The following is a 23,308-nucleotide window of genomic DNA, read 5'->3' on the forward strand; positions in this document are numbered from 1 at the left end:
ACGCGTGTGTGACAATATGTTGACATGGACTACAGAGGCCCCTGGAGTGAAATGTGAACGCAAATATTTATAGATCTATATTTCATCAGTTTCTGAACTCAGGAGGAGTTAGATTTCTATCACCTTGTTGTATTTGGGGGGGACCCAAGTTGGGTTAATCCATAGGTGTCCAACCTTGGCAACTTTAAGACTTGTGGACTTCAACTCCCAGAATTCCCCAGCCAACAGGAACATGGCTTTTGAGGATCCCTCTACCCTCTGAAAACAGAGCATTGAGTTGGGCTGGATGTCTTCATTATCATTCAGCAATTTTTAAACTGTTTCCTTATTGTGGGGTGGGCTTGTTAGCTACTCAGAATCACTGCAATCGGAAAGGCATACAAGTTGGAATAATCACCATTTGATGACAAGTGTCTAGGGACATTTGGGGTGGGGGCAAAACAGACCTGAGATTGTGCTTCTTGTGCCTGGTGGCGGGAGTAGATAACTGAAGGACTTGGCTTCCAACCCTTCTACCTCCAGACCCCATTATGAATGGTGAGGGATGTGTTGCTACATTGGGTACATGTAGTTGTATTCCTGGAGCACAGGAGCTGAAACCAGGCAGCCTGACAAAAGCCCTAACATGTTTCTGTGGGTTCTGCATACATATGTACACATGTATGAATATGCCAAAGAAGCAAGAGCTTGTTGTATGTTGCTATCTAAAAGCAGATGGAGACGTGGAAGCCCTTGGTGGAAGCCAACTGTTGAAGGCGATGCTAATCTTTCCTCCCAACAGAATCTTCTGGAGGTTCTTCTGCTCCAGCTGAAGGTCAACAGGAGAAGGATGCTCTGCACTCCCCTGGCCAAGAAGAGTTGGTCCCAGAGAAGGAGGAGGCCTTTCCGACTCAACCAAGCTGCTTGTCTTAGCAAACGGTAGGGCCTCAGTGACTTGGGAAGCTCACAGTTGGGTTACTTTTCAGACGGGAGATCTCCAGAAAATTCTACGGAGTTGGGCAAGACCAGGAATGTGGAAATGCATCCGGGATGGCGCAACGGCCAGGGTGAAAAGCCAAGCTTGTATTCCAAGTCAGTAGGAGCCAACCTTGACTTGAAAGAAACTTGTTAAAAAGTTCTGTATCTCAGAGCCATCAGTGTTTGGCAGTTCCAGAAGTCCCGATTAAACACTCTCGTTGGTTAAACCATCTCTTTCCTATGCAAAGTGAGGGAGGCTGGAGGCAAAGTGCAATTATTACAAGATAACACTTGTGGGGAAGAAAAAGCTTGACAAGAGTATTAAAGTGTATCAGATGTAGAGATTTCAGCGCAAAATACAGAAGCATCGATGCGTTCCAGATAGCAGCAGATACAACCTCTGATGAGTTCGGAGTTGGCACCATTTATCCTCCAGAGACACAGCAGGAAGCCGAGAGATAACCCCAGGGCTTCATTCCTTTCCCCTTGACTTGCAGCCTGAGAGAAATTCTGAGTTTTCCTACCTGCGATTCAAGAAACCGAAGCTTTCTGACCTCCCGAAGTTCTTACTTTGTGCTAAAATTGGGGAGGGTTTTTCCTGGTGATGCAGAGAGGAGGATGGCTACCTTGGGGGGCCTCCACAGAAAGTATTTCTGCACCCCAGCAAAAAAAGATCTCTGTCTTGTTTGTTTTTTTAAAGCCCTCCTCTGCTCTCAAAAGGGTTGATTTGAAAAAGGGGGAAAGGATTGGAAAAGGCTTAAAAGGAGGGAAGTCAGAATAACAGAGTTGGAAGGGACCTGGGAGGTCTTCTACTCTAACCCTCTGCTCAGGCAGGAGACCCTCTACCATTCCAGACAAATGGCTATCCAACATCTTCTTAAAGACTTCCAGTGTTGGAGCATTTACAACTTCTGGAGGCAACTTCTGTTCCACTGATTAATTGTTTTCATTGTCAGGAAATTTCTCCTGAGCTCTAAGTTGCTTCTCTCCTTGATTAGTTTCCACCAGGGATAAAATGCTATTGGTTTGGACCGGTTTGCCCAAACCAGTAGTAAAAATGCTAGCGAAGATAAGTTGATTTCACCCCTGGTTTCCACCCATTGCTTCTTGTTCTACCCTCAGGTCTTTTGGAGAACAGTTTGACTCCCTCTTCTTTGTGGCAACCCCTGAGATATCGGAAGACTGCCATCGTGTCTCCCCTAGTTCTTCTTTCTATTAAACTAGACATTCCCAGTTTCTGCAACCGTTCTTCATATGTTTTAGCCTCCAGTCCCCTAATCCTCTTTGTTGCTCTTTGCTCATTTCTAGAGTCAGATTTGAAGGTTTACATCTATTTATACCAGCATTTCTCAAGCTTGGCAACTTTAAAATGGATGGATTCAGTCGTGGGTTTCTACCGGTTTTGCTACTGGTTGGCTCATGCGTGCACGCATACCCTCGCAGCACTTCTGCGCATGTGCAGAAGCTTTACTGCATGCGCAGAAGAGTCTGGGTGGGTGGGTGGAGCCTACTGACGCCACCACTACCGGTTTGGCCAAACTGGGAGCAACCCAGTTTTGGGGCTGTTGACCCCAAAATACAGTCCAGCCCCATTTAGAATGGAGTATATGGTGTACTGTTTTTAAATCTATCTTTTCTTTCCCTGTATGTTATTTTTGGACTGATTTCTGTACTGTAAGCCGCCCGGAGTCCTACGGGATTGGGCGGCATATAAATGTTATTAAACTTGCAAACTTGCAAACCCACCTCTGGGTGGACTTCAAGTCTCAGAATCCCCCAGCCATGAAATTCGGGGGCCTTTTTGCGTCTTTGAATGTTTGCATAACAAATGCTTGTAAATCGACAACTACCTGCATTCTTTTCCCGCTTTGCACACAGGTGTTCCTTACGACCACAACTGAGTCCAAAATTTCTGTCACTAAGCAAGACAGTTAAGTAAGCTGTGCCCCATTTTATGACTGTTCTGGTCTCGGTTGTTAAGTGAATCACTGCAGTTGTTAAGTTAGTAACACGGTTGTTAAGTGAATCTTGTTTCCTCGTTGACTTTGCTTTTCAGAAGCTGGCGAAAGGGGGTTGGGTGGCGCTGGGACACTGCAACCGTCATAAGGACATGCCAGTTGCCAAGCCTCTTGGCTTTTGATCCCCTGACCCCTGGGATGCTGCAAGGGCCGTGGGGAAAAATAGTTATAAATGACATTTTTCAGTGCCATTGTAACTTTGAACTGTCACTAAACACAAGGGCTGCCTCTACATATAAAACCTTAAGAAGATTCACTCATAAATTAAAGGCAATAAATTATGTTTAACTCTTTTTTTTATTATTTTTGGGGCCAGGCAAGCAAAAACAGAATAAGTTTTTTTTTCTTTTTTGTTTCACATCTTCTAAAATGTTCAAAATCAGTACAGAAGCTGTAAGGCCCCCAACAGGGAAAACGCTCCCCCAAATGCTGTGCACAATTTGCAAGCTTCTTGACTCCAACGTGGGCAAGAATAAAGGTTGAAAGAAACATTCAAGTTTCAAACCCTTTAAAAATGTGTAAGAAATTTACCTTTGTAAAATGTTCATAAATATATTATATATGAACATATAACATATTTCAGGTAATTAATGAACACAGGCTGGGAGAGCGATTTTCAAATGCTTGGAATGTACAAAACCAACAGGCATTGTAAGAAAAGAGCACATTTTTTTTAAATTCCACCCCCCAAAAGTACGTGTCGATAGAAATCTATCTTTAAAAAACCTTTTTTGAGGCTTCATTCCTATAAAGTAACTATTTTGAAACCATCTTGTGGTATTGCAAAAATATGCTGAATATTGATCTGGAACGGTGTCATCTAATGTGTGTGAATGAACCCAATTGTGGCCAGTTTTTTCTGGTCAACCAGCCCGAAAATTCAGGCAAAGGAGCTAATTCTATTTTACTGCAAAGTTATCTTAACAGCGCACAAATTTCCCACCTGCAGTTTTCATTGCTGATCAGTTAAGGTGAGCCCTCCCAAAGTTTATTTCTTTGGGAAATAAATTGGGAGCAATTTCTAGGCAAGCAGCTCTTATTTGTTACTTACTTATTGATATATTAAATTTTTGGGCTGCCCAACTTCCCCCTAAGGTGACTCTGGGTGGCTAATAGATTATAAAAAAAAAGAAATTAAAATATTTAAACTATGCTAATTGAAAAGTTTAAAACTACACAAACTCCCTGTGGAGATTCTCAGTCATCCTGGTCAACGGTTGTCTCAAAAGTTGCTTTTTTTCCCCGAAGTTTGTTTTTCCTTGAAGGTGGAACTCAAGAAGCTCCTAGGAGGACAAGCAAAACACCTTCAAGGAAAAACCGAGTCCAAGGCGCCTTTTGAAAGATCCCCAAGGACACCTGTCCATTCCGTTGCAAATGCGGCTCATCGTCCTTAGTGAAATTGCTGAAATGTAGAATGGCTACAAGGCCGGTTCTTGTGTCCAACTTCCTCCTTAATCCTAGTTCCAGAACTAGAACCCTGGTCTTGCTCCGGTTTATGTATCCCTGTTTTCTACTTCCTTATTCCTTATATGTCTCTTGGTCCAGTGGGTCCATCACTTTGGGGATCAGCTCTGGGCCTGGTGGTTCCACGAAGTCATCTTCAAAATCGATGCGTAGCAGAATCGCCATTGTCCGCTCACTTGTGGTGGTTCTGCAGACCTCAGAGGAGGCCCATTTCCTGGCACAGGGGAACATGGGCCTCCTTACTTTGGGACCTCAGCCGGCCACCCTATGCCCACCCACACACCCAAATGAAAGGCTCAACCTCTTGATCCAGGGGTCTGTTTTCCTGTTTCCCCTGAGCTGCTGGGGAAAACAATTCTTTACAAAGGTGCTGACTTGCTTCCCTTTCATTTTCACAGGTGGGGTGTGGGGGGGCTTTTCAATGCAAAAAAGGAATGCTGGAGAGGAAGCTGGGAAGCTTACCGTGGACATCCGTGCTTTTGTTGGTTTTTTAGTGTGTAACAATGCCCCTCCAGAGCAACCTCTCCGACTAGAATTTAGCAAGACGCCCAACGCACATCAACAGATGGCGTGAAAGAAAATATGGAGGAGAGCCGTAGATGCTCCCCTTGTAATGTGCAACAGGGAGAAGGGCTTTTCCACCAGTGATAGACCAGGAAGCTGAGAACTGATTGGATTATGTCCTTTGCATTCTCCGAAGGGTCAACCGGAGGGAAAGACAAAAGGGATTTTCATGTTTTGGGATCAGCAGGAATGAAAACCAGCCTTCTGTTTCAAATGGTTACGTGAGGCCCTGGAACTGTTCTCGAGGAATCCCAAAAAAAAATCTTGCAACAACTCTTTAAAACGCTAGCAAAGTCTCTAGAGAGCTTTGACCGACTTATCCCCCAAACCTAACATTTTCCCAAGGAACATGTGAGGCTTGAAGTCTATCTACAATCGTCAGAACTTTCCCTACATATATTTTGAGTTATTTTGTTTGGATCCTTTTCTCTACCGTAAAAATGCTAATGGGAACACACATGTAGGGGGATTAATCATCTGCAGTCAACATTTCAGCTCTGCCACATATTTGATATTTTTTCAACCATGAAGAACACCATTCATAGAAGGGGAAAAAAACCCTCTCCATCTTAATGCACAAAGGAGATGAAAGTTTTCTTAGCTCTCACAGAGATGGAAAAAGGATTATTTCGGCTGTCAAATGTTTGGATTTAATATGAACGTATTACAGAATGCATGTCCTGATAATTGTTGCAAGTCAGGAAAAGCAATATTTTTTTGTTTTTGTTTTATAAAGAAAAATTAGTATTAAAGTAATGTGTTGAAGGGCTATACAGCTATACATTTTTCTAAGATTTCTCAGGAATTCAGAAAAACAATCTTGAATAATCTTCCTCTATTTTTAATAAGTTAAAATCCTTAAATCTGATGAAAAAATTAAATGTATACATTAATGAACATATGTTAATATCTATAAATAATTTTACAAATATACATGTTAAAATATAATTTTTTAAAACAAAACGAGCCGACAAGATCAAAGAAGACCTTTGCCTAAATCAGTAGGCCCTACTCTGGAAGAATTTTCAACTGGAATAAATCCTTCTTCAGTCTCGCCAGCCGTGTTAATATCAAAGATATTATATACACACAAGAGCTATTTATAGGTATATGCACAATTGTAGGAAACAAAACTTTGTGATTCGTTGAAAGGCAGACTATGGGGTACCCGTAATATCTTTTTTTTTCTCTCTCTCTCCAAGTGTTTGATAATAGATTCCTGGGGAAAATGTATGGACCTCCGTTACAAATATATTTAAACTTTATCTACAAAAAAACTCACCCAGAAAATAGCTAAATAAATGTAGCAAATAGCAGAATTTCGGTTTGATGCACATTACAGTTCATAGAAACCCCCTGGAAAGGTTAGCCAAAGTCACTGCTACACACTCATTAACAAATGACACACACACGCACACCCCAACACACACACACACAATTTCCTAGAGCTTGCAACACCTCCAGGCCTTCACGCCTCGTCTTGCCTGCATACACTCACTTACCCAGCCGTTAGTGCAAGAGGCGGCATAGTTCCCACCGCGAGAAAAGGGGAGGCGGCTTTGAAAGAGGCTTAGCGCTCTTGAGAGTGATTAACTCCTCAGAATGGCTTTGAATGCGCCCTTAAGTAGAAGGTGGCGTTTCATATTTATTAAATATAAAACCAGTACTTACTTAGGATTCCCTGCAGGCAACGTAGCTACGGAGCCCTCCCAGAGGGGAGGCGTGTAGGGGTTGCACAAGGGCAACGCTTCCTACCTTCTTTGCATGGGGGGGTTTCGTTGGTTTTTTTTGTCATTTTCCCACCCACTCCTAGAATTTGCAGGCAGAGAAAACGGGCTCAAAGGCCCCCCCCCCCATCCCCTCCTTTGCCTTTTAAGGTTTCCGGGTGTTTGGCAAGAGAAATCGGAAGGAAGCCCGTTCGGTGTGCCACGGCTTCACGGCCACGCACTGCCCCCCCTCCGTGCCGTGGAGCAGAAGGAGGCTCCATTTCCTCCTGGGGATCTCGCTCCGGAGTTCCCATCAGACATACATTCACGAATCTCGTTTTTGAGGCTCAGCCTCTGTCCTCATGTCCTGATGATGCCGTTGGCCTGCGGTTTCGGAAGGCAGGGCTCCTCGGCGAGCAGCTCGTGTGCAAATACGGAGTCATCTCCCGAGGAGCAGGCACTGTGCGTGTCGTGGCCTTTGGGGGAGTACTGCTCGAAGGCCACAGACAGGTCGATGTATTCCTGCAGGGAGGAGAACAACGACGTGGATATCAGCAAGGAGCGTACACTACACGGTCCTCTTCCCAAGGACTCCTTTTATCTTCCTGGGCAAGAACAAAACTCCACCTCCAGTGGGCGAAATCCCCTGCTCTCCACCCGAGATACTCACGTCCGTGGAGGTCACAGTCAGCACCCGATCCAGGTCTTCGACCAGCTGCTTAAAGGTTGGCCGCTGAGAAGGCACCGCATGCCAGCACTCCCGCATGATCATGTACCTGGGGAAGAGGAGGGGCTGGTCAGCACCGCTGAGGAAGGGGCCCTGGAGAGCCCCCAAGCTCCCCCTCAGCACGGCAAGACTTTGGTCGGCTGCCCAGGGTTTCTACACACGGCAAAAACAAACCCAAAGGGTCCTGACCCTCTAAGAGACCCACGCAAGAATAGGTCTTAGATTTATAACCCTCATAGATGGCAGGAAAGTCCAAGGGAGCCTCCATGTTGGTCCCTCTCCTTGTTTTTCCTCACAACAACCACCCTGTGAGGTGGGCTGGATTGAGAGAGAGGGAGAGAAGGAGGGAGGGAGTCGGAGAAGGAGGGAGGGAGAGGGGGAGAGGGAAAAGGAGGGAGAGAGGGAAAGGGAGAGAGAAGGAAAAAGGGAGAGAGGGAAGGAGAGATAGAGGAAAAAGAGAAGGAAAGAGGTAGAGCGGGAGGGAAAAGGAGAGAGAAGGAGAGGGAGTGAGGGAGAGAGGGCAAGGGAGAAAGAGAGGAAAGAGAGAAGGGAGAGAGAGAGAAGGAGAGAGGGAGAGAGAAGGAAAGAGGCAGAGAGGGAAGGAGAGAGGGAAAAAGAGGAGAGGGGGAGGGAGAGGGGGAGAGGGAAAAGAAGGGAGAGGAAAAGGGAGAGAGGAAAAAGGGAGAGAGGGAAGGAGAGATAGAGGAAAAAGAGAAGGAAAGAGGTAGAGCAGGAGGGAAAAGGAGAGAGAAGGAGAGGGAGTGAGGGAGAGAGGGCAAGGGAGAAAGAGAGGAAAGAGAGAAGGGAGAGAGAGAGAAGGAGAGAGGGAGAGAGAAGGAAAGAGGCAGAGAGGGAAGGAGAGAGGAAAAGAGAAGAGAGGGGGAGGAAGAGGGGGAGAGGGAAAAGGAGGGAGAGGAAAAGGGAGAGAGGAAAAAGGGAGAGGGAGAAGAAGATAGAGAGAGGGAAACGAGAAGAGGGAGAAAGGGAGGGAAAAGGAGAGAGAAGGAGAGGGAGAGAGGGGGAAAGGAGAGAGAGAAGGAGAGAGGGAAAGGGAGAGAGAAGGAAAGAAGGAGAGGGAAGGTAGAGAGAGAAAAAGAGGAGAGGGGGAAAGGAGAGAGAGGGGGGGGGAAAAGAGAGGGAGAGAAAGAGAGGGAGAAAGAGTGGGTGAAGGTGAATCGGAGTCTCCTTACTCTCCCCCATTCTTCCGCAGAGCCCCTGGGGCTGAGAAGGAGGGATTGGAGCTGATCAAGAGGATCGTCCAGAAAGGGCCCTAACTCCGCAACTGTTGAAGCCCCCGGAGGGAAGCTACGGCCACGGCTGGCCTGAAGGAGGGCCTTGGCCACGGCTGAGGGAAGCCCACGGAAGGGCCGCCCAAGAGGCTCCATGCTTCTCCACAGAATCTCTGGTCGGCCCACAGGCTGCCGGGAAACTTGACGGGAGCCTTTAGGCAGCTTTAACGGGCCGCGTCCTCATCTGGCTGCAGAGGCGGAATAGAAGGAGGAGCCCACTTGGGATAAAGCGGAGCTTGGGTCAGGCTGTCTTGGAGACCAAACCTGCCCTGGCACAAAGCATCCAAAGACCCTTCTGGTGACCAGAAGACCCTGGATTGAGTTTTGGGTGGCTATAGAGGAGGGAGGGAGGGAGGGGAGAGGAGGGAGAGGGTCGAGGGAGGAGAGAAGGTAGGATGAAAGGAGGGAGGGGGGAGGGAGGGAGGAAGGAAGGAAGGAAGGAAGGAAGAAGAGAAAGAAAGAAAGAAAGAAGAAAGAAAGAAGGAAGGAAGGAAGAAAGAGAGAAAGAAAGAAAGAAAGAAAAAAGAAAGAAAGAAAGAAAAAAGAAAGAAAGAAAGAAAGAAAGAAAGAAATTATGAACAGAAAGAAATTATGAACAGAAAGAAATTATGAACAGAAAATACGGGGGTGAAGGGACTGAATTAACAGGAATCCATTCTGACAGATGGAAAGAAAATGTAGGATATTCTCAAGTGGAAAACTTACAAATCTGGGGTACAGTTGGCGGGCTTGTCCATTCGGTGGCCTTCCTTTAACAGCTTGAAGAGTTCCTCCACCGGGATTCCTGGATAGGGAGACCCTCCCAAAGTGAAGATCTCCCACAGCAGCACCCCAAAGGACCACCTGGAAGCACCAACATTGAAAAATCCAGTGAATTTTTTTTTGGGGGGGTGGGGAGGAAAGAGAAGAAATCAAAAAGTATCCCCCACTCCCGCGAAGCCATGCAAAGGTCACCAATAGTTTGATGAACTTCCTGAATCATATTTTTTTTTAAAAAACCCAAAGACTGGCCAATCCGTTGATGCGGTTGACCAGCAGCTCAAGAGATGCGGCTCCTCTCTTTGATCTCTGGGGAAGCCTCCATGAAGATCAAGGAATGGAACCACCCCCTTTATTCATGGATTTCAGGATCTCTTCTCTGCATGGCATCACAACGCTTGCCCCAAATGGGTGTTTTGTTCTTTCTTTATTTGAAAACTGCGGGCATTACTTACACATCACTCTGATGAGTGTAGACACGGTCGAACAAGGCTTCAGGAGCCATCCATTTCACCGGCAGCCGGCCCTGTCATCAGGAACAGGAAAGCAGAAGATGATCCATCAATAATTCCTGTGTCTTACTCCTATCATGCCTTCTGGCCCCCTCTGCTACAAGCGAGTCCAAATAATGTTTAATCCATGGGAGTCCAAACTTGGTGGGGAATTCTGGAAGTTGAAGTCCACAAGTCTTAAAAGTTCCCAAGTTTGGATACCCCTGGTTTAATCAAACCTAATCCCAATTCATCTAATCGTTGTGAAGACGATGATCAATCTACTTGACCCACCATCCACAGTTAATGTATTTGGTGCCACTTTCTTCCAATGAAGGAGGATATTTGTAGCCCAGGGTTGAAATGAAGGCTCACGTTGATGGTTCCTGAGCCTGGCTGTTTCCTTGTAGATGTTTCATTATCTAGTTTGCCCCAAAGGTGTTTGGCTTCTCATCCAACTGAAGAAGCTTCTTGAATGAGAAGGAAAATGTCCTCAAGGAGAAACAAAATCAAGATAGAAAGTTGGAGGGGGGTGGAAGAAAGAGGTGTATGGAGAGTGGAAGAGGTATATTGGGTTTCTATTTTGGGGGGTATTGTTGACAAGAGGAATTGCTGCAATTATTGTTTAATGTTGTATGGCGTTGGCTATGCACAGTATATATGTGAGTGTATGAAAATGAAAAAATGGAAAATAAAAAAACATTCTCTATAAAAAAAGGAAAAACAAAATCCAGTTGCCTTTTGAAAAAGCATCTTTGGGACAACCATGACCCGGATGACTGAGAATCTCCACAGACAAATATCCACCGTACTTTTTCAAGTATAAGACGCTCTGAAGTATAAGACGCATCTAGATTTTGGGGAGGAAAACAAGAGAAAAATATCTGCCTCCCAGCAATTTGCCTCCTTGCAACAAACAATACAGGCAATATACACTGTTTATAGTGTTATATTTCGGACTATACTTGTACAGATGCTGTTAAAATTGATGTGCTTTCTGGAAGTATACGTTATTCTCTGCTGTTTAAAAGAGTAGCACTTTTTAAAACAATAGAAGGGGGGCCTCTTCAGATCAAGCATTTATGTTTAAAAGCTTCTTCGTTTTGTTAAGTTGTCTAGAATAATAATAAAGTAGTCCTTAAAAATAAGATTAATAATCTGAACCTTCTATAGGCATTTATAGTTGTTGATTTACCTCCTTGCAGCAAACAGCAAACAGCCTGATTAGCACAAGGGGAAAAAAACCTGCCTCCCAACAACTTGGGGAGCAAACAGAAAGTTTCACTTTCAATTTCCTCCAATCATCAGCTGTTGCAGGCTGCAGGGATTGCTATAGCTTGCAAGCCACACACACCCCTTCGCTGCAAAGAGGTAAATTGCTGGGAGGCAGAGGCCAAAGGGTTGGGGCCGGTGGGTGGGTGGGGCTACATTCAGTGTATAAGATGCACCCAAATTTTCACCCTCTTTTAGTGGGGAAAAGGTGCGTCTTATACTCCGAAAAATACGGTGGTTTGGACAATGAAAGGTCTACAAGAAAACACTCCTCACAACCTTCTCCCTCGTAAAATAAACCCAAGACTGGTTGCAAGATCAATTGACCCATCTTCTTCCTATCTGTCTCTCTTCTGGCCTGTCCTCTTACCAAACTCCAAATCTTTTATGTGTTCCTAACATCTCCACCATCCTGGCTTTATTTGACAAATAAGGTAAGATCTGGAGACAAAAATCAGTTGACTGCAATCAGAGAAAGTATTGTAAGCATTGACATGTATGTATGTATGTATGTATGTATGTATGTATGTATGTATGTATGTATGGATTTCTATGTATGTATATAAAATTCTTCTTTCAACTTTCAACTTTAATAAGATTTGTATGCCACCCACTCCCTTGGGACTCTGGGCGGCTCACAGCAAAAGTAAAACATTTAAAAATTTTAAAAATTTAAAAATACGATTATTAAAATTAGTACAACATCCATTCAATCAGGTGGGGCTGGATATTAATCAACAGCTTCTTGTAGGAAGATAAGATTTACTGGGCAGAGCAGGAATATTCTCTGGCCTCCTGGATCCAGATGGAAATGCTGACTCATCATGAGATCTCCTGCCTAGGGTGAAAACCCAAGTAGATTTCACCAACAATCTGGTAACCTACCTAATCTCACCCAAACTTTTAACAAATCTACAATAAAAGGAAACAAGATGAATATTCCATAATGATTAGAAAGACTTTCACCTCATAAGTCCTAGTTGGTATTACTTCAGAGATGTTTGATCAATGAATAATTTGTTTATTGAATAAATAAAACTATTTTGGAGCTCTCCGGTTTACCCTCCCTTGATAGGGGGGGCTCTCCGTTTTGGCTGGTGATTCTGGGAGTCCCCATTTCAGCACATCTGGATGGACAATGACCAGAATTCTCCCACACACACACACACACTTTTTTTTAAAAGGAAATTGTCCACTTACATTAGTTGTTTTTTTGTAATAGTCGATGTTATGGACGTCTCTGGCTAGGCCAAAGTCCGCTATCTTCATCACGTGGTCTTCCGTGACCAGAACATTTCTGGCAGCTAGGTCCCGGTGAATGCACTGCAAAGAAATAGTTTATAAATCATGCACGGATTGAAATGTTGTTTAAAAAAGTTATAACGGATACTCGGATCAATAAACAGCTATATTCTTCATTACAAATCCGAAAAAGAAATCTTTTTAAATTCCTTGTACTTTGGAGTATAAATTGGCTTCAGCAACACTGAGACTTTCAATTGAGTAGCAGCTCTTTGTATCTTGTTTGTAACTCTATGAAGTCCTCTGCTTACAAGAGTTCATTTAGCAATGGTTCAAAGTTACAAACAGCACTGGAAAAAGTCACCTTTCACATGAGATCATTGCAGCATCCCGCATTGTCACGTAATCAAAATCCAGCCGCTTGGCAACTGACCCGTACTTATGACGGTCGCAGTGTCCCGGGGTCCACTTTTGCGACCTTCTGACAAGCAAAGTCAGTGGGGAAGCCAGATTCGCTTAACAACGGGGTTACAAACTTAACAACTGCGGAGAGTCACTTAACAAGCGTGGCAAGAAAAGTTGGGAAAAAACGAGGCACAATTCAGTTAGCAACCGTCTCCCTTAGCAACGTAAACTTTGAGCTCCATTTTGGTTGTAAGACGAGGACTAAGAATTTCTTTTGTTGGAGATGCATTAAAAAAAAACAACCCTCTGAATCTTCCTTGTTCCATCTGATTTGATCTCCGAATTACTGGATTTTCCAGGCAGGAATAACATCTTATTAGGCCAGAAGATTTATAGGGAAGTCCCTCAATGTTAAAGATGTTATTGTTACGTTGAATGATGTTCCAAAACTCTGGAATTTGACTGTCTTTGAGGACTTATGGTTATGCTCAGACTGGGGCATTGCCAAAAGAATTATTTTGAGAAAATACGGATAATGGATCTGGTTGTTGTTTAGTTTTTAAAAAGGCAATTTTCCCCAATAAATAGAAAATGAAGCAATGTGTTTCCCGTTGACCCAGATTTCACAATATTTTACAATAGAGCAATTTCATCATTGTTCTATTTAACAATAAAGGGCCTTATTTTTCTGTATAGCTTTGTGAAATATAAGCAACATATTTAAATCCTTATTTCTTTTCAGCTTCCTTCTTTCTTTTCTGTTTATATTTTTCTTATAATTTAGTAGTTTTCCGCTTTTTCATTGTTGTGGATTTTTTAAAATCCAGTTGCCAACGTGAAGAACTCTTGCTTGAATCCCCCCCACCTCCGTTATGAGAGGAGCAGATGATCCCCCTTTGCTTATGAATCAGATCAAGAGGACCAAGGCAACTCCTGAACCAGTTAATCCAGAGATCCCATTAAGGAAAAGCCTCTAATGCCAGTGAACCCATGAACAGTCCTTCCAGCTCTCCTTAAACTTACCTTTCTCCAGAATTTATTCATTACTTCCATACAGGTAGTCCTCGACTTATGATGGCCTTGGGACTAGAACTCCCGTTACTAAGAGAAGCAGTTTTTAAGTACAACTGCATCATTTAGCAATACCAATTCTGCAGTCCTCGTTGCCATTGTTACCCAAATGCCACCGTCACAAGGCGAGGCGACTTCCCGCAGGCTTTCCACAATCCAAATCTGTGGGGAAGCCGGCAGGAAGTCACAAGTCCCAGGCAGGTAATGGGTGCTGCCCGACGGGAGAGGGAGGGAGGTAGGGGCAGGGAAGGATGTGAAGGGGTGCATGAGGAACGGATCAGAGAGGACGAGGGGCATGGATGGTGAAGCGCAACATGGGTGCGAGGGGGTCTTCAAGGCGCAGATCAGGGAGGGTGTGAGAGGCGTGGGCGAGGGACAGCGTGAGGGTCGGTGTAAGCTGTGGGTTGGTGGGATGCACAAAGGGGTGCACTACAGGTGAGGGAGGGTGCAGGAGGCATGGCGCAGGTTGGGGTGGGTGCATAGGAATGGAAGGTGGCCCAGGACAGGTGTGGTGTGGGTCAGGTGTGCGAGTGGCACTAAGGCAGAGGGGCTGCGTGAGGGCGTCTTGCTGGGGAAGCTGGCAGGGAACGGTGACCGTGTGGTGGAGAGGTCCTGGCACCGGTTGTACATGCAATTGCCAAGCATCCAGATGGCAATGGTGTTCCACAAGGTGCGGGGAGGTCCGGAGTACCTGTCTAGGCTCTTCAACCTCAATTTTGTTTCAGGCATCTGGCCGTGAAATTAATTAATTCCGGTTAATTTTTCTCGCTCTCTCCAAGGCGCAGTAGACACCCCATACTTTGTGCGTCCTTCCTTTCAGTTAACCAAGGGAATAAAATATATCATCTTCAAACCAACTTTTAGCCGTTCCATCTCCAAGACGGAACTTTGCATGCTAATTGCCTTCCAAATAAATATCATTTCAGCTTCTTCTAGAGCAGTGTTTCTCAACCTTGGCAACTTGAAGATGTCCGGACTTCAACTCCCAGAATTCCCCAGCCAGCATTCGCTGGCTGGGGAATTCTGGGAGTTGAAGTCCAGACATCTTCAAGTTGCCAAGGTTGAGAAACACTGTTTTAGAGTCTCCTTATCTCCCCTTCCATCCGGCCCAATGTTATTCTTCTCTTCCTTAATACAGCCTGGAGCCTTTGCTCCACGTTCCCCACATAAGCCACCTTTACTAGTCTCTTGTGTGAGCCTACTTTCCCCAAATGCTTCGCTACTCACCTTTTGAGAAGCCAGATACTCCATCCCTCGGGCCACCTGGTAGGCGCAGGAGACTAAGTCCTTAAAGGCCAGCTGTTCCTCAGGCATCTTGCAGGTATCAAAGGAATAATCCATGCCGGGTAGGCGACGAGCTCTCAGATATTCCCTTAGATTCCCCTTGGAGGCATATTCCACAAGGACGTAGAGAGGACCTGAAGGAAACAGCCCATTCTTGTTTGACGTTGCCCTCTCATTTCCCTCTTAACTTTCCTGGCAGCTTCCTACTCACTTTAGGACTGTTTTGTCCTTTCGTTCGGGTTCTAGAAGAGAGGGGCTTCAGTTCCACCCCAGATGCATTCACCTTGGGAGGAAGAGGAGCTGCACCCTAACACTTTAGCAAGGTGACATGGGCTGGGTGAAGATGGAGATGGTTCAAATTACAGGCATCAAGGATCAAGCTGGAAGCCACTCATCAGAAAGGAAGCCCGATGCCCACACCGTGGCAGGAACTTCTAAGCCAATGAAGGTTCACTGACTAACCCAAGGCCTACTCTTCATGGTTGCCCTGAGGAGGTCTTCTTTGAAGGGCCACCTGCGTAGTCAGCAGAGATGCCTTCCTGAACACCCACTCAGCTTCCAATTCAGAGAGTGGAAAGTCTGAGCTCATGTGGGAACTCCCACCCGTAGAGCTCTACCTGTGAGGTTTCCCCATGCAGGTGTTTCTCCAGATGAGAGTGACTTTGAAGAGGCAGAATTCACCTCGTTGGAGGACCTCAACGGGAGAAAGCAAAAAGCAAGGACACCGGGGGATATGAAGAGGTGCAAAGAGGCCCAGACTGAGCAGATACCTGACTAGTTTTAGAATAGAATAGAATAACAGAGTTGGAAGGGACCTTGGAGGTCTTCTAGTCCAGCCCCTTGCTCAACAGGAAACCCTATACTGCTTCAGACAAATGGCTATCCAACATCTTCTTAAAAACTTCCAGTATTGGAGCATTCACAACTTCTGAGGCAACTTCTGTTCCACTGGTTAATTGTCCTCACTGTCAGGAAATGTCTCCTCAGTTCTAAGTTGCTTCTCTCCTTGATTAGTTTCCACCCACTGCTTCTTGTTCTACCCTCAGGTGCTTTGGGGAATAGCTTGACTCCCTCTTCTTTGTGGAGATATTGGAAGATTGCTATCATGTCTCCCCTGGTCCTTCTTTTCATTAAACTAGACCTACCCAGTTCCTGCAACCGTTCTTCATCTGTTTTAACCTCCAGTCCCCTAATCCTCTTGGTTGCTCTTCTCTGCACTCTTTCCAGAGTCTTCACATCTTTTTTACATCATGGCGACCAAAACTGGATGCCATATTCCAAGTGTGGCCTTGTTACCAAGGCCTTATAAAGTGGTATCAACCCTTCACTTCTCTTTACCCAAAGCCCCACAGCCGCCTGTTTTAGGAACGTACCATCCTGCGTGCAAGCCCCCAGGAGATTAATAATATTTTTGTGCTTCCCGATCATCTTCATCATTTCCATTTCTGAGACCAGGTCAGAGAGATCTTTGTCTGTGGCGTCATCTGCAGAAGAGAGGAGAAAGGCAGCCATGAGGGGAAAGCATTCCTGCCCTGTTCCACCCTGATAGTTTAGTTTGCAGGTCAACCAGATCCCCACGCTTGGCCGTCATTCTGCCCTATTCCTGGTTTTAGGGATCAGGGATTCTTCCCTCCACCTTCCCTCCAATTCTGGACAACACAGGGTGTTTTCAAACACAGACGTCTGATATTTTGCTGGTTCCCGTCCAGACCAGGTCAAGGGACCCATCCGGAAGTTCTCCAGAAGTGAGGCCCTTTCTGCTTCAGAGATGGAGTGGGAGGGGACTTCCCACTTTCCCGGAACGGCATTTCTAAGCCAACCTTCCCCCCCCCCATTAGAATGGGAAGAGAGGCCGTTGAAGAACTGAGAGGTGGAACTGTCCTTGACTTACGACCACAATTGAGCCCACCACTTCTGTTGCTAAGCAAGACAGTAGTTATCTGATTTGTGCCCCCATTTTATGACTTTTATTGACACTGCAGTTATGTGGTCATTAGTTGAATCGTGTGACTTTGCTTGTTGGGAACCAGTTGGGAAGGACACAAAGGGGATCACATGACCCCATGCGGGTGAAGCCGGGGAGGAGAACCAACCGGGATGAGAAGTCAGAGGTGCCATGAAGAGGCTCATGAAAGCACCCCTGTCCTTGCATCTCAGGCCTTCGTTACCTTTCAGCATCTTGACGGCTACAGTCACAGGCTGGCTTGGTTTCTCCTTGTCGATGCCCATGGCTTCAGCCATCACCACTTGACCGAAACAGCCTTCGCCCAGCGGCTTCCCCAGAGTCAAGCTGAAAGGCAAACCAGCCGGAAGGTGAGCGTGGAGCAGGCAGAGATAGCGGAAGAGCGAGGAAGCCGACACCTCAAAGCCACGCCCCAATCCGGCTTCCTCACCGAGATCTCGCCAATTCCCATTTGGGATCTGCTGGCAGCTCCAACTCGGAGACGTTGGCCAGCATGGCGCCCTCGCTGGAGGAGAGGCGGGTGATCCTCACCAGAGGCGTGTTGGAGTTCATGGATGAGTTGGACTCCAGGGACACCTGCTTGGGTAGAGCAAAGGAGCGGTTACTGGCAACAGCCTCTCGCAGGGGGGTGGGGGGGCAGCCCAAGTGGCCGGGGGGGGGGGGAGCCTCCGTGAGCCCCAGGTTGATTCCAAAGATAGATTGGAAACCTTGACGGGAAGCCACTCAGGGCCTCCTCCAAGACCCTGGCTTTCCAAAAAGACTTTGGGGTTGAATCAGTTTCATTCCTGGGAATTTATTCTAATGAGGGTAGCACATATATATCTAGATCTAGATCTACATATCTATCTATGTATTTAGTGTCACAACCCCTGGTATGCCCAAATATGGGAGGAGGCATACTGCTTCCTATCTCTGCCAATCGGCTCGTCACAAGAGACCATCCAGACAGAAACCCAATATTTTTACTGTTGCCTTTATTACATTTGTGTTGTATTTGTCTCCTTTTATTTATTTATCAGCACAAATACAACCTATCTATCTATCTATCTATCTATCTATCTATCTATCTATCTATCTATCTATCTATCTATCTATCTATCTATCTATCATCTATCCACCTACCTACTTACTTACCTACCTACCTACCAGTGGTGGGTTTCAAAAATTTTTGGGACCTCTTCTGTAGGTGTGGCCTGCTTTCCGGGTCCACTGGTGGAACCTCTTCTAACCAGTTCGGTAGATTTGACGGACCGGTTCTACCGAATAGGTGCGAACTGGTAGGAACCCACCTCTGCTACCTACCTACCTACCTTCCTACCTTGCCTGCTCCTGCAAAACAGTAATTGTCTCTGGAATTTAACTTGGTTGCAGTATAGAGCAGTAGTACTATAACCCTTCCTGTGATCTTCAGGCAGCCTTGAACCATGTTGGTTTATATTTGGCATGGAGAAACAGCAGCTTTCTTTCTATCTGTCTGTGTGTGTCTTCTCTCTCTTTCTAGCTTGCTCACTATCACGCTTTCTTTCTTTCTTTCTCTCTGTCTGTCTGTGTGTGTGTTTCTTGCTTGCTCTCTCTCTCTCTCTCTTTCTTCTTTCTTTGTCTCTCTCTGTCTCTCACTGTCTCTCTGTCTGTCTCTTTCTTGCTTGCTATCTCTCTTTCTTTCTTTCCTTCTTTCTCTCATCCCTCTCTCTCTGTGTCTCTCTGTCTCTGTCTCTTTCTTGCCTCCAAGGTGGCGCAGTGGTTAAATGCAGCACTGCAGGCTACTGCTAGATCAGCAGGTCAGCGGTTCAAATCTCACCGGCTCAGGGTTGACTCAGCCTTCCATCCTTCCGAGGTGGGTAAAATGAGGACCCAGATTGTTGGGGGCAATATGCTGACTCTGTAAACCACTTAGAGAGGGCTGAAAGGCCTATGAAGCGGTATATAAGTCTAACTGCTATTGCTATCTATCTATCTATCTATCTATCTATCTATCTATCTATCTATCTATCTATCTATCATCTATCTGTCCGTCCGTCCGTATGTCTGTCTGTCTGTCTATCTATCTATCTATCTATCTATCTATCTATCTATCTATCTATCATCCTATTGATCTATGTCTGTCTGTCTGTCTGTCTGTCTGTCTGTCTATCTATCTATCTATCTATCTATCTATCTATCTATCTATCTATCTATCTATCTATCTATAGAGATGGCGCAGTGGTTAAATGCAGCACTGCAAGCCACTTCAGCTGACTGCTATCTGCAGTTCAGCGGTTCTAATCTCACCGGCTCAGGGTTGACTCAGCCTTCCGTCCTTCCGAGGTGGTGAAATGAGGACCCGGATTGTTGTTGGGGGCGATATGCTGACTCTGTAAACCGCTTAGAGAGGCCTGAAAGGCCTATGAAGCGGTATATAAGTCTCACTGCTATTGCTATTGCTATTGCTTTCTGTTTCTCTCTCTCTGTCTGTCTCTCTCCCTTCCTTCCTTCCTTTCTCTCTCTCTCTGTCTGTATCTCTCCCTCTTTCTTCCTTCTTCTTTCTTCTCTCCCTCTTTCTCTCTCTGTCTCTCTGTCACTGTCTCTCTCTTCCTTGCTTGCTCTCTCTCTCTCTCTTTCTTGCCTCCTTTATGTGGACTTCAATTCCCAGAATTCCTGAGCCAGCAGACAACAAATGTTAGGACCCCAGAAACAGCAAAGCTAAAATAAATCCATATTCTCCATAAAACGAAGCTTTATGGTAACCCCAGAGGTGGTATTCAGCAGGTTCTGACCAGTTCTGGAGAATCGGTAGTGGAAATTTTGAGTAGTTTGGAGAACTGGTAAATACCGCCCCTGGCTGGCCGCGCCCCATCTATTCTCTGCCTCCCGAGTCCCAGCTGATCGGGAGGGAAAGGGGATTTTGCGGTATCCTTCCCCTGCCACGCCCACCAAGCCACGCCCACAGAACCAGTAGTAAAAATATTTGAATCCTGCCACTGAGTAACCCGCTTAAATCCTTCTCTAACGTCTAAACAGCCAGGAGGAGGCGGGGGGGGGGCATAAGGAATAGAGGGGAACAGAGATCTTGTATCTACTTTCTGTTACCTGTCTCTTGAGGGGGAACTTGGAGACTTTCTGGACTGCGGAGGCGTTCATGGCTTTTTTGGCCGGCCTTTTAATTTTATAAATCATCACCATCACGGCCACCAGGATGGAAAGCGCGAAGGCGACCCCGTAGCTGAGGATGCCTGCGTAAAACGAGCTGGAATCCTTTCTTGCAACCCGTTTTTCTGCTGCAGGAGGAGAGAGGCACACATTAGGAAGCAGAATAATGGCAGCCTAACCATATTCGTTTCAGCACAGATCATCCCCAATCTAAAACACACAATTGCAAAAAAAAAAAAAAAATTGCACGAAATGTCTGCCATCTCCAGATTCCGTTAAATTTGGGGAAGAACCCTGGTGCAAAAGGGTTTTCAGCAAATGAGACACGAAGGTCTCTTTTCCAAAAATCGGATAGCTTTCTCCGCCAGATCCTTTATTTGGGACCAGCCGTTTAAATACCGAAACAACACACGTGTTGACACCCAAGTGTCATTAACACGCACAGCAACGCCAAACAAATGTGTATTAAAAGAGTAATGCTGGAGTGCAAAATTTCAGTTCGTGTTGAAGCACTAAGCGTTCCTGGGATGAGCTGGCAGCCAACGGGCTTTGTGGAGTTGGGGCCGAGAGTGGCATTGTTTCATTTGGGGTTGTGTGATTCATTGGCGCAAAGGGTGAAAGTTCCTCCCCGCCAAGAGACACCCCAAGGCAGAAGGAGGGGTGTGGGTGGGGGCGGGGGTGAGCCAGCAGGCCCTTCGTCAGGTCGACCTTGTGAGAAATCAACCACGGACGCTGAGAGCCACAAGTGACTCACAAGCTTCCCAGAAGGCGGCTTGTGTTTCCAAATTAAACGAGGGCGCAATTCAGCCAGTGAAAGTTGGAATCCAGTCACAGGAAACCACTCCACAGACTGAACATGGAAACGCCTTCAGAAATGCCCCAGCTTGTAAGTGGTGTGAAACAAAGGCGTTTGGACTTCTCGGAGTCCCCCAGGAGGGACCCAAAAGTCACAAGGGCCTTTGCAGCGGTTCAGCTGAATCCAGGCAGCCTCCCTCTTCTCACACACTTGTGGCTGTCTAAACATCAGTGCTGCACCCACAACAGTTCCGAAAGGGGCACCACCAGGGGTCCCCAGCTGGAGAAAGGCTAATAGTTCAGACTTACTCCAGAATAGAAATGTGCTTATTTTATAGGCAGTTGCATGAAATGAAATGTGTTTTTGGTCACTGAAGATGATCGTTTTGTCCTGAACACAAGACGCATCTCCCGCTCAAGAGCTGCACCTTGGCACAAGAGGGCTCTCTGCCCTTTAAGAGGCAAAGGGGGAAAGGAGACCAAGCAGAAATACCTGGTAATACCGTCAGCCAAGCAGAGTGATGTGAATAACCAATAGAATTCCCCGCCAGGCAAGTATATTCCCCAGCGTCTTCAAAAGTAACATTGTGCAAGGAGAGAATTTCTAGCTCTTTATTCCGTTTGTTAACACCTGCTGTCTACGGAGGAAAGAACAAAAGAAAAAAAAACAGAGATAGGAAGGAGGGAAGGAAGAAGGAGAACAGGATAAGCAAAATTCCCAGAAAAGATCACCCAGACAAATTTCCAAAGCAGAGGGCGACCGGAAGGGCCTCCGGGGCCTCTCCGGCTCCCCTTCCACAACCAGAGTTGGCTTCCAAAGCGGCCAGCTCCCTTCACCAGCCTCTTGACTCTGTCCCACTAAGGATGCATGCAGGCCAAAGCCTCCAAGCGAAAAATCCCCTTCACAATATGACTGTCTCTGGGGGGAGGGCGAGGAGGGGGACGGAGGGGCCGAGAAGAGGGAGAGAAGCAGCCGAGGCAAGCAGGGGGGACCCAAGGCCACTGGGCAAACGGGGGCTTCTTCACCAGAGAAAAGCTTTCCCTTTTTTCATTTGCAGAATTCGCCCAGAGTTGTCCGTTCTCCCCACCCACCTTCCATCCAGAAAACCCTGGCTCCTCTTAGATCTCTTAGGAAGCTTTCAGTACATTCCCTGGCCTGGGTTTTTTTTGTGGGGGGGGCCCGGGGAAGCCTGTGAAAACGAGGAAGGCCTTCGAATGGCCTGGCCTTGGTTGCAAAGGACCCAACGGGAGTGCCTGGCCATCGTGAGAAGAGGCGGCGGAGAACTTGACCAGGCGGAGAGCCGGTTAATCACGCAACCAGGAGGAGGAGGAGGAAGAGGAGCTTCAAAGACAGTCATGAATGTGGGGATTTTTCTGAGCGAATGATTCATAAAAGCGTTTTGGTTATTCTGAGCGTGAGGGAGAAGGAAAGGCAAAGCTGTCATCTCAGAGACGCAGAGGAAGGGGAGGGTGGGGGGAGAAGCACCCCAGGAGGACCCAGAGATGGGGAAGGACGAGCAGTTGGAAGCCTTTATTCCCCGTCTGGGTTCGTGCAGCTGCGAAGCCTCTGGGACAGAGTGGAGGAATTACCTGCTTCTGGTTTGTGAATGTGGAGCCAAAATGATTTTTCGGCTCTGCCTATGAAATTGTTGGCTCTACAAAGATATTCGCCTTCGTCTTGTTGGGTCACATTGAATAGATTTAGGTTAACATCGGCTTCAGCGTTTTTACTGACGCAAGACTGCAGGACAAATAAAAACTTGAACTTCAGTAACCCAACATCTCTCTCCGTCACACGTCAGGCAGGCAGGCAGGCAGGCAGGGCTGGCTAGCTTCTCCCTCCGCCTGGCCTCACCTTTGGAAGAACTTCCATGTTGGAAGAGGACGGCTCCTTCTCTTGGGGCAGGACTCCACCTTGAAGCTCTCTCTCTCTGTCTCTCTGTCTCTCTGTCTCTCTCTCTCTCTCTCTCTCTGTCTCTCTCTGTCTCTCTCCTCGCTCTGTCGCTCTCTCTCTCTTCTCTCTCTGTCTGTCTCTCTTTCTCTGTCTCTCTGTCTCTCTCTCTCTGTCTCTGTCTCTCTCTCTCTCTGTCTCTCTGTCTCTTGTCTCTCTCTGTCTCTCTCTCTCCTCTCTGTCTCTCATCTCTCTCTCTCTCTGTCTCTGTCTCTGTCTCTCTC

The 23,308-nt window shown here is 46.4% G+C and overlaps 1 protein-coding gene across 1 annotated transcript; it reads right to left on the bottom strand.

Moving 5' to 3' along the window:
- Nucleotides 1-5,715: 5,715 nt before the first annotated feature.
- Nucleotides 5,716-23,006, bottom strand: LOC116514660 (fibroblast growth factor receptor 3-like). Its single transcript, XM_032226275.1, has 12 exons — nucleotides 22,989-23,006; nucleotides 21,627-21,771; nucleotides 20,279-20,466; nucleotides 17,643-17,788; nucleotides 17,418-17,539; nucleotides 16,623-16,733; nucleotides 15,193-15,383; nucleotides 12,448-12,570; nucleotides 9,940-10,010; nucleotides 9,431-9,568; nucleotides 7,380-7,485; nucleotides 5,716-7,231 (listed from the first exon to the last, which is right to left on the bottom strand). Exons 1-12 carry the CDS (start codon nucleotides 23,004-23,006, stop codon nucleotides 7,070-7,072), a joined length of 1,521 nt encoding a protein of 506 aa, XP_032082166.1. The 3' UTR covers nucleotides 5,716-7,069.
- Nucleotides 23,007-23,308: the final 302 nt, after the last annotated feature.

The sequence above is a fragment of the Thamnophis elegans genome, chromosome 11 (assembly GCF_009769535.1).
Source record: "Thamnophis elegans isolate rThaEle1 chromosome 11, rThaEle1.pri, whole genome shotgun sequence".
In the NCBI taxonomy this organism is placed as follows: domain Eukaryota; kingdom Metazoa; phylum Chordata; class Lepidosauria; order Squamata; family Colubridae; genus Thamnophis; species Thamnophis elegans.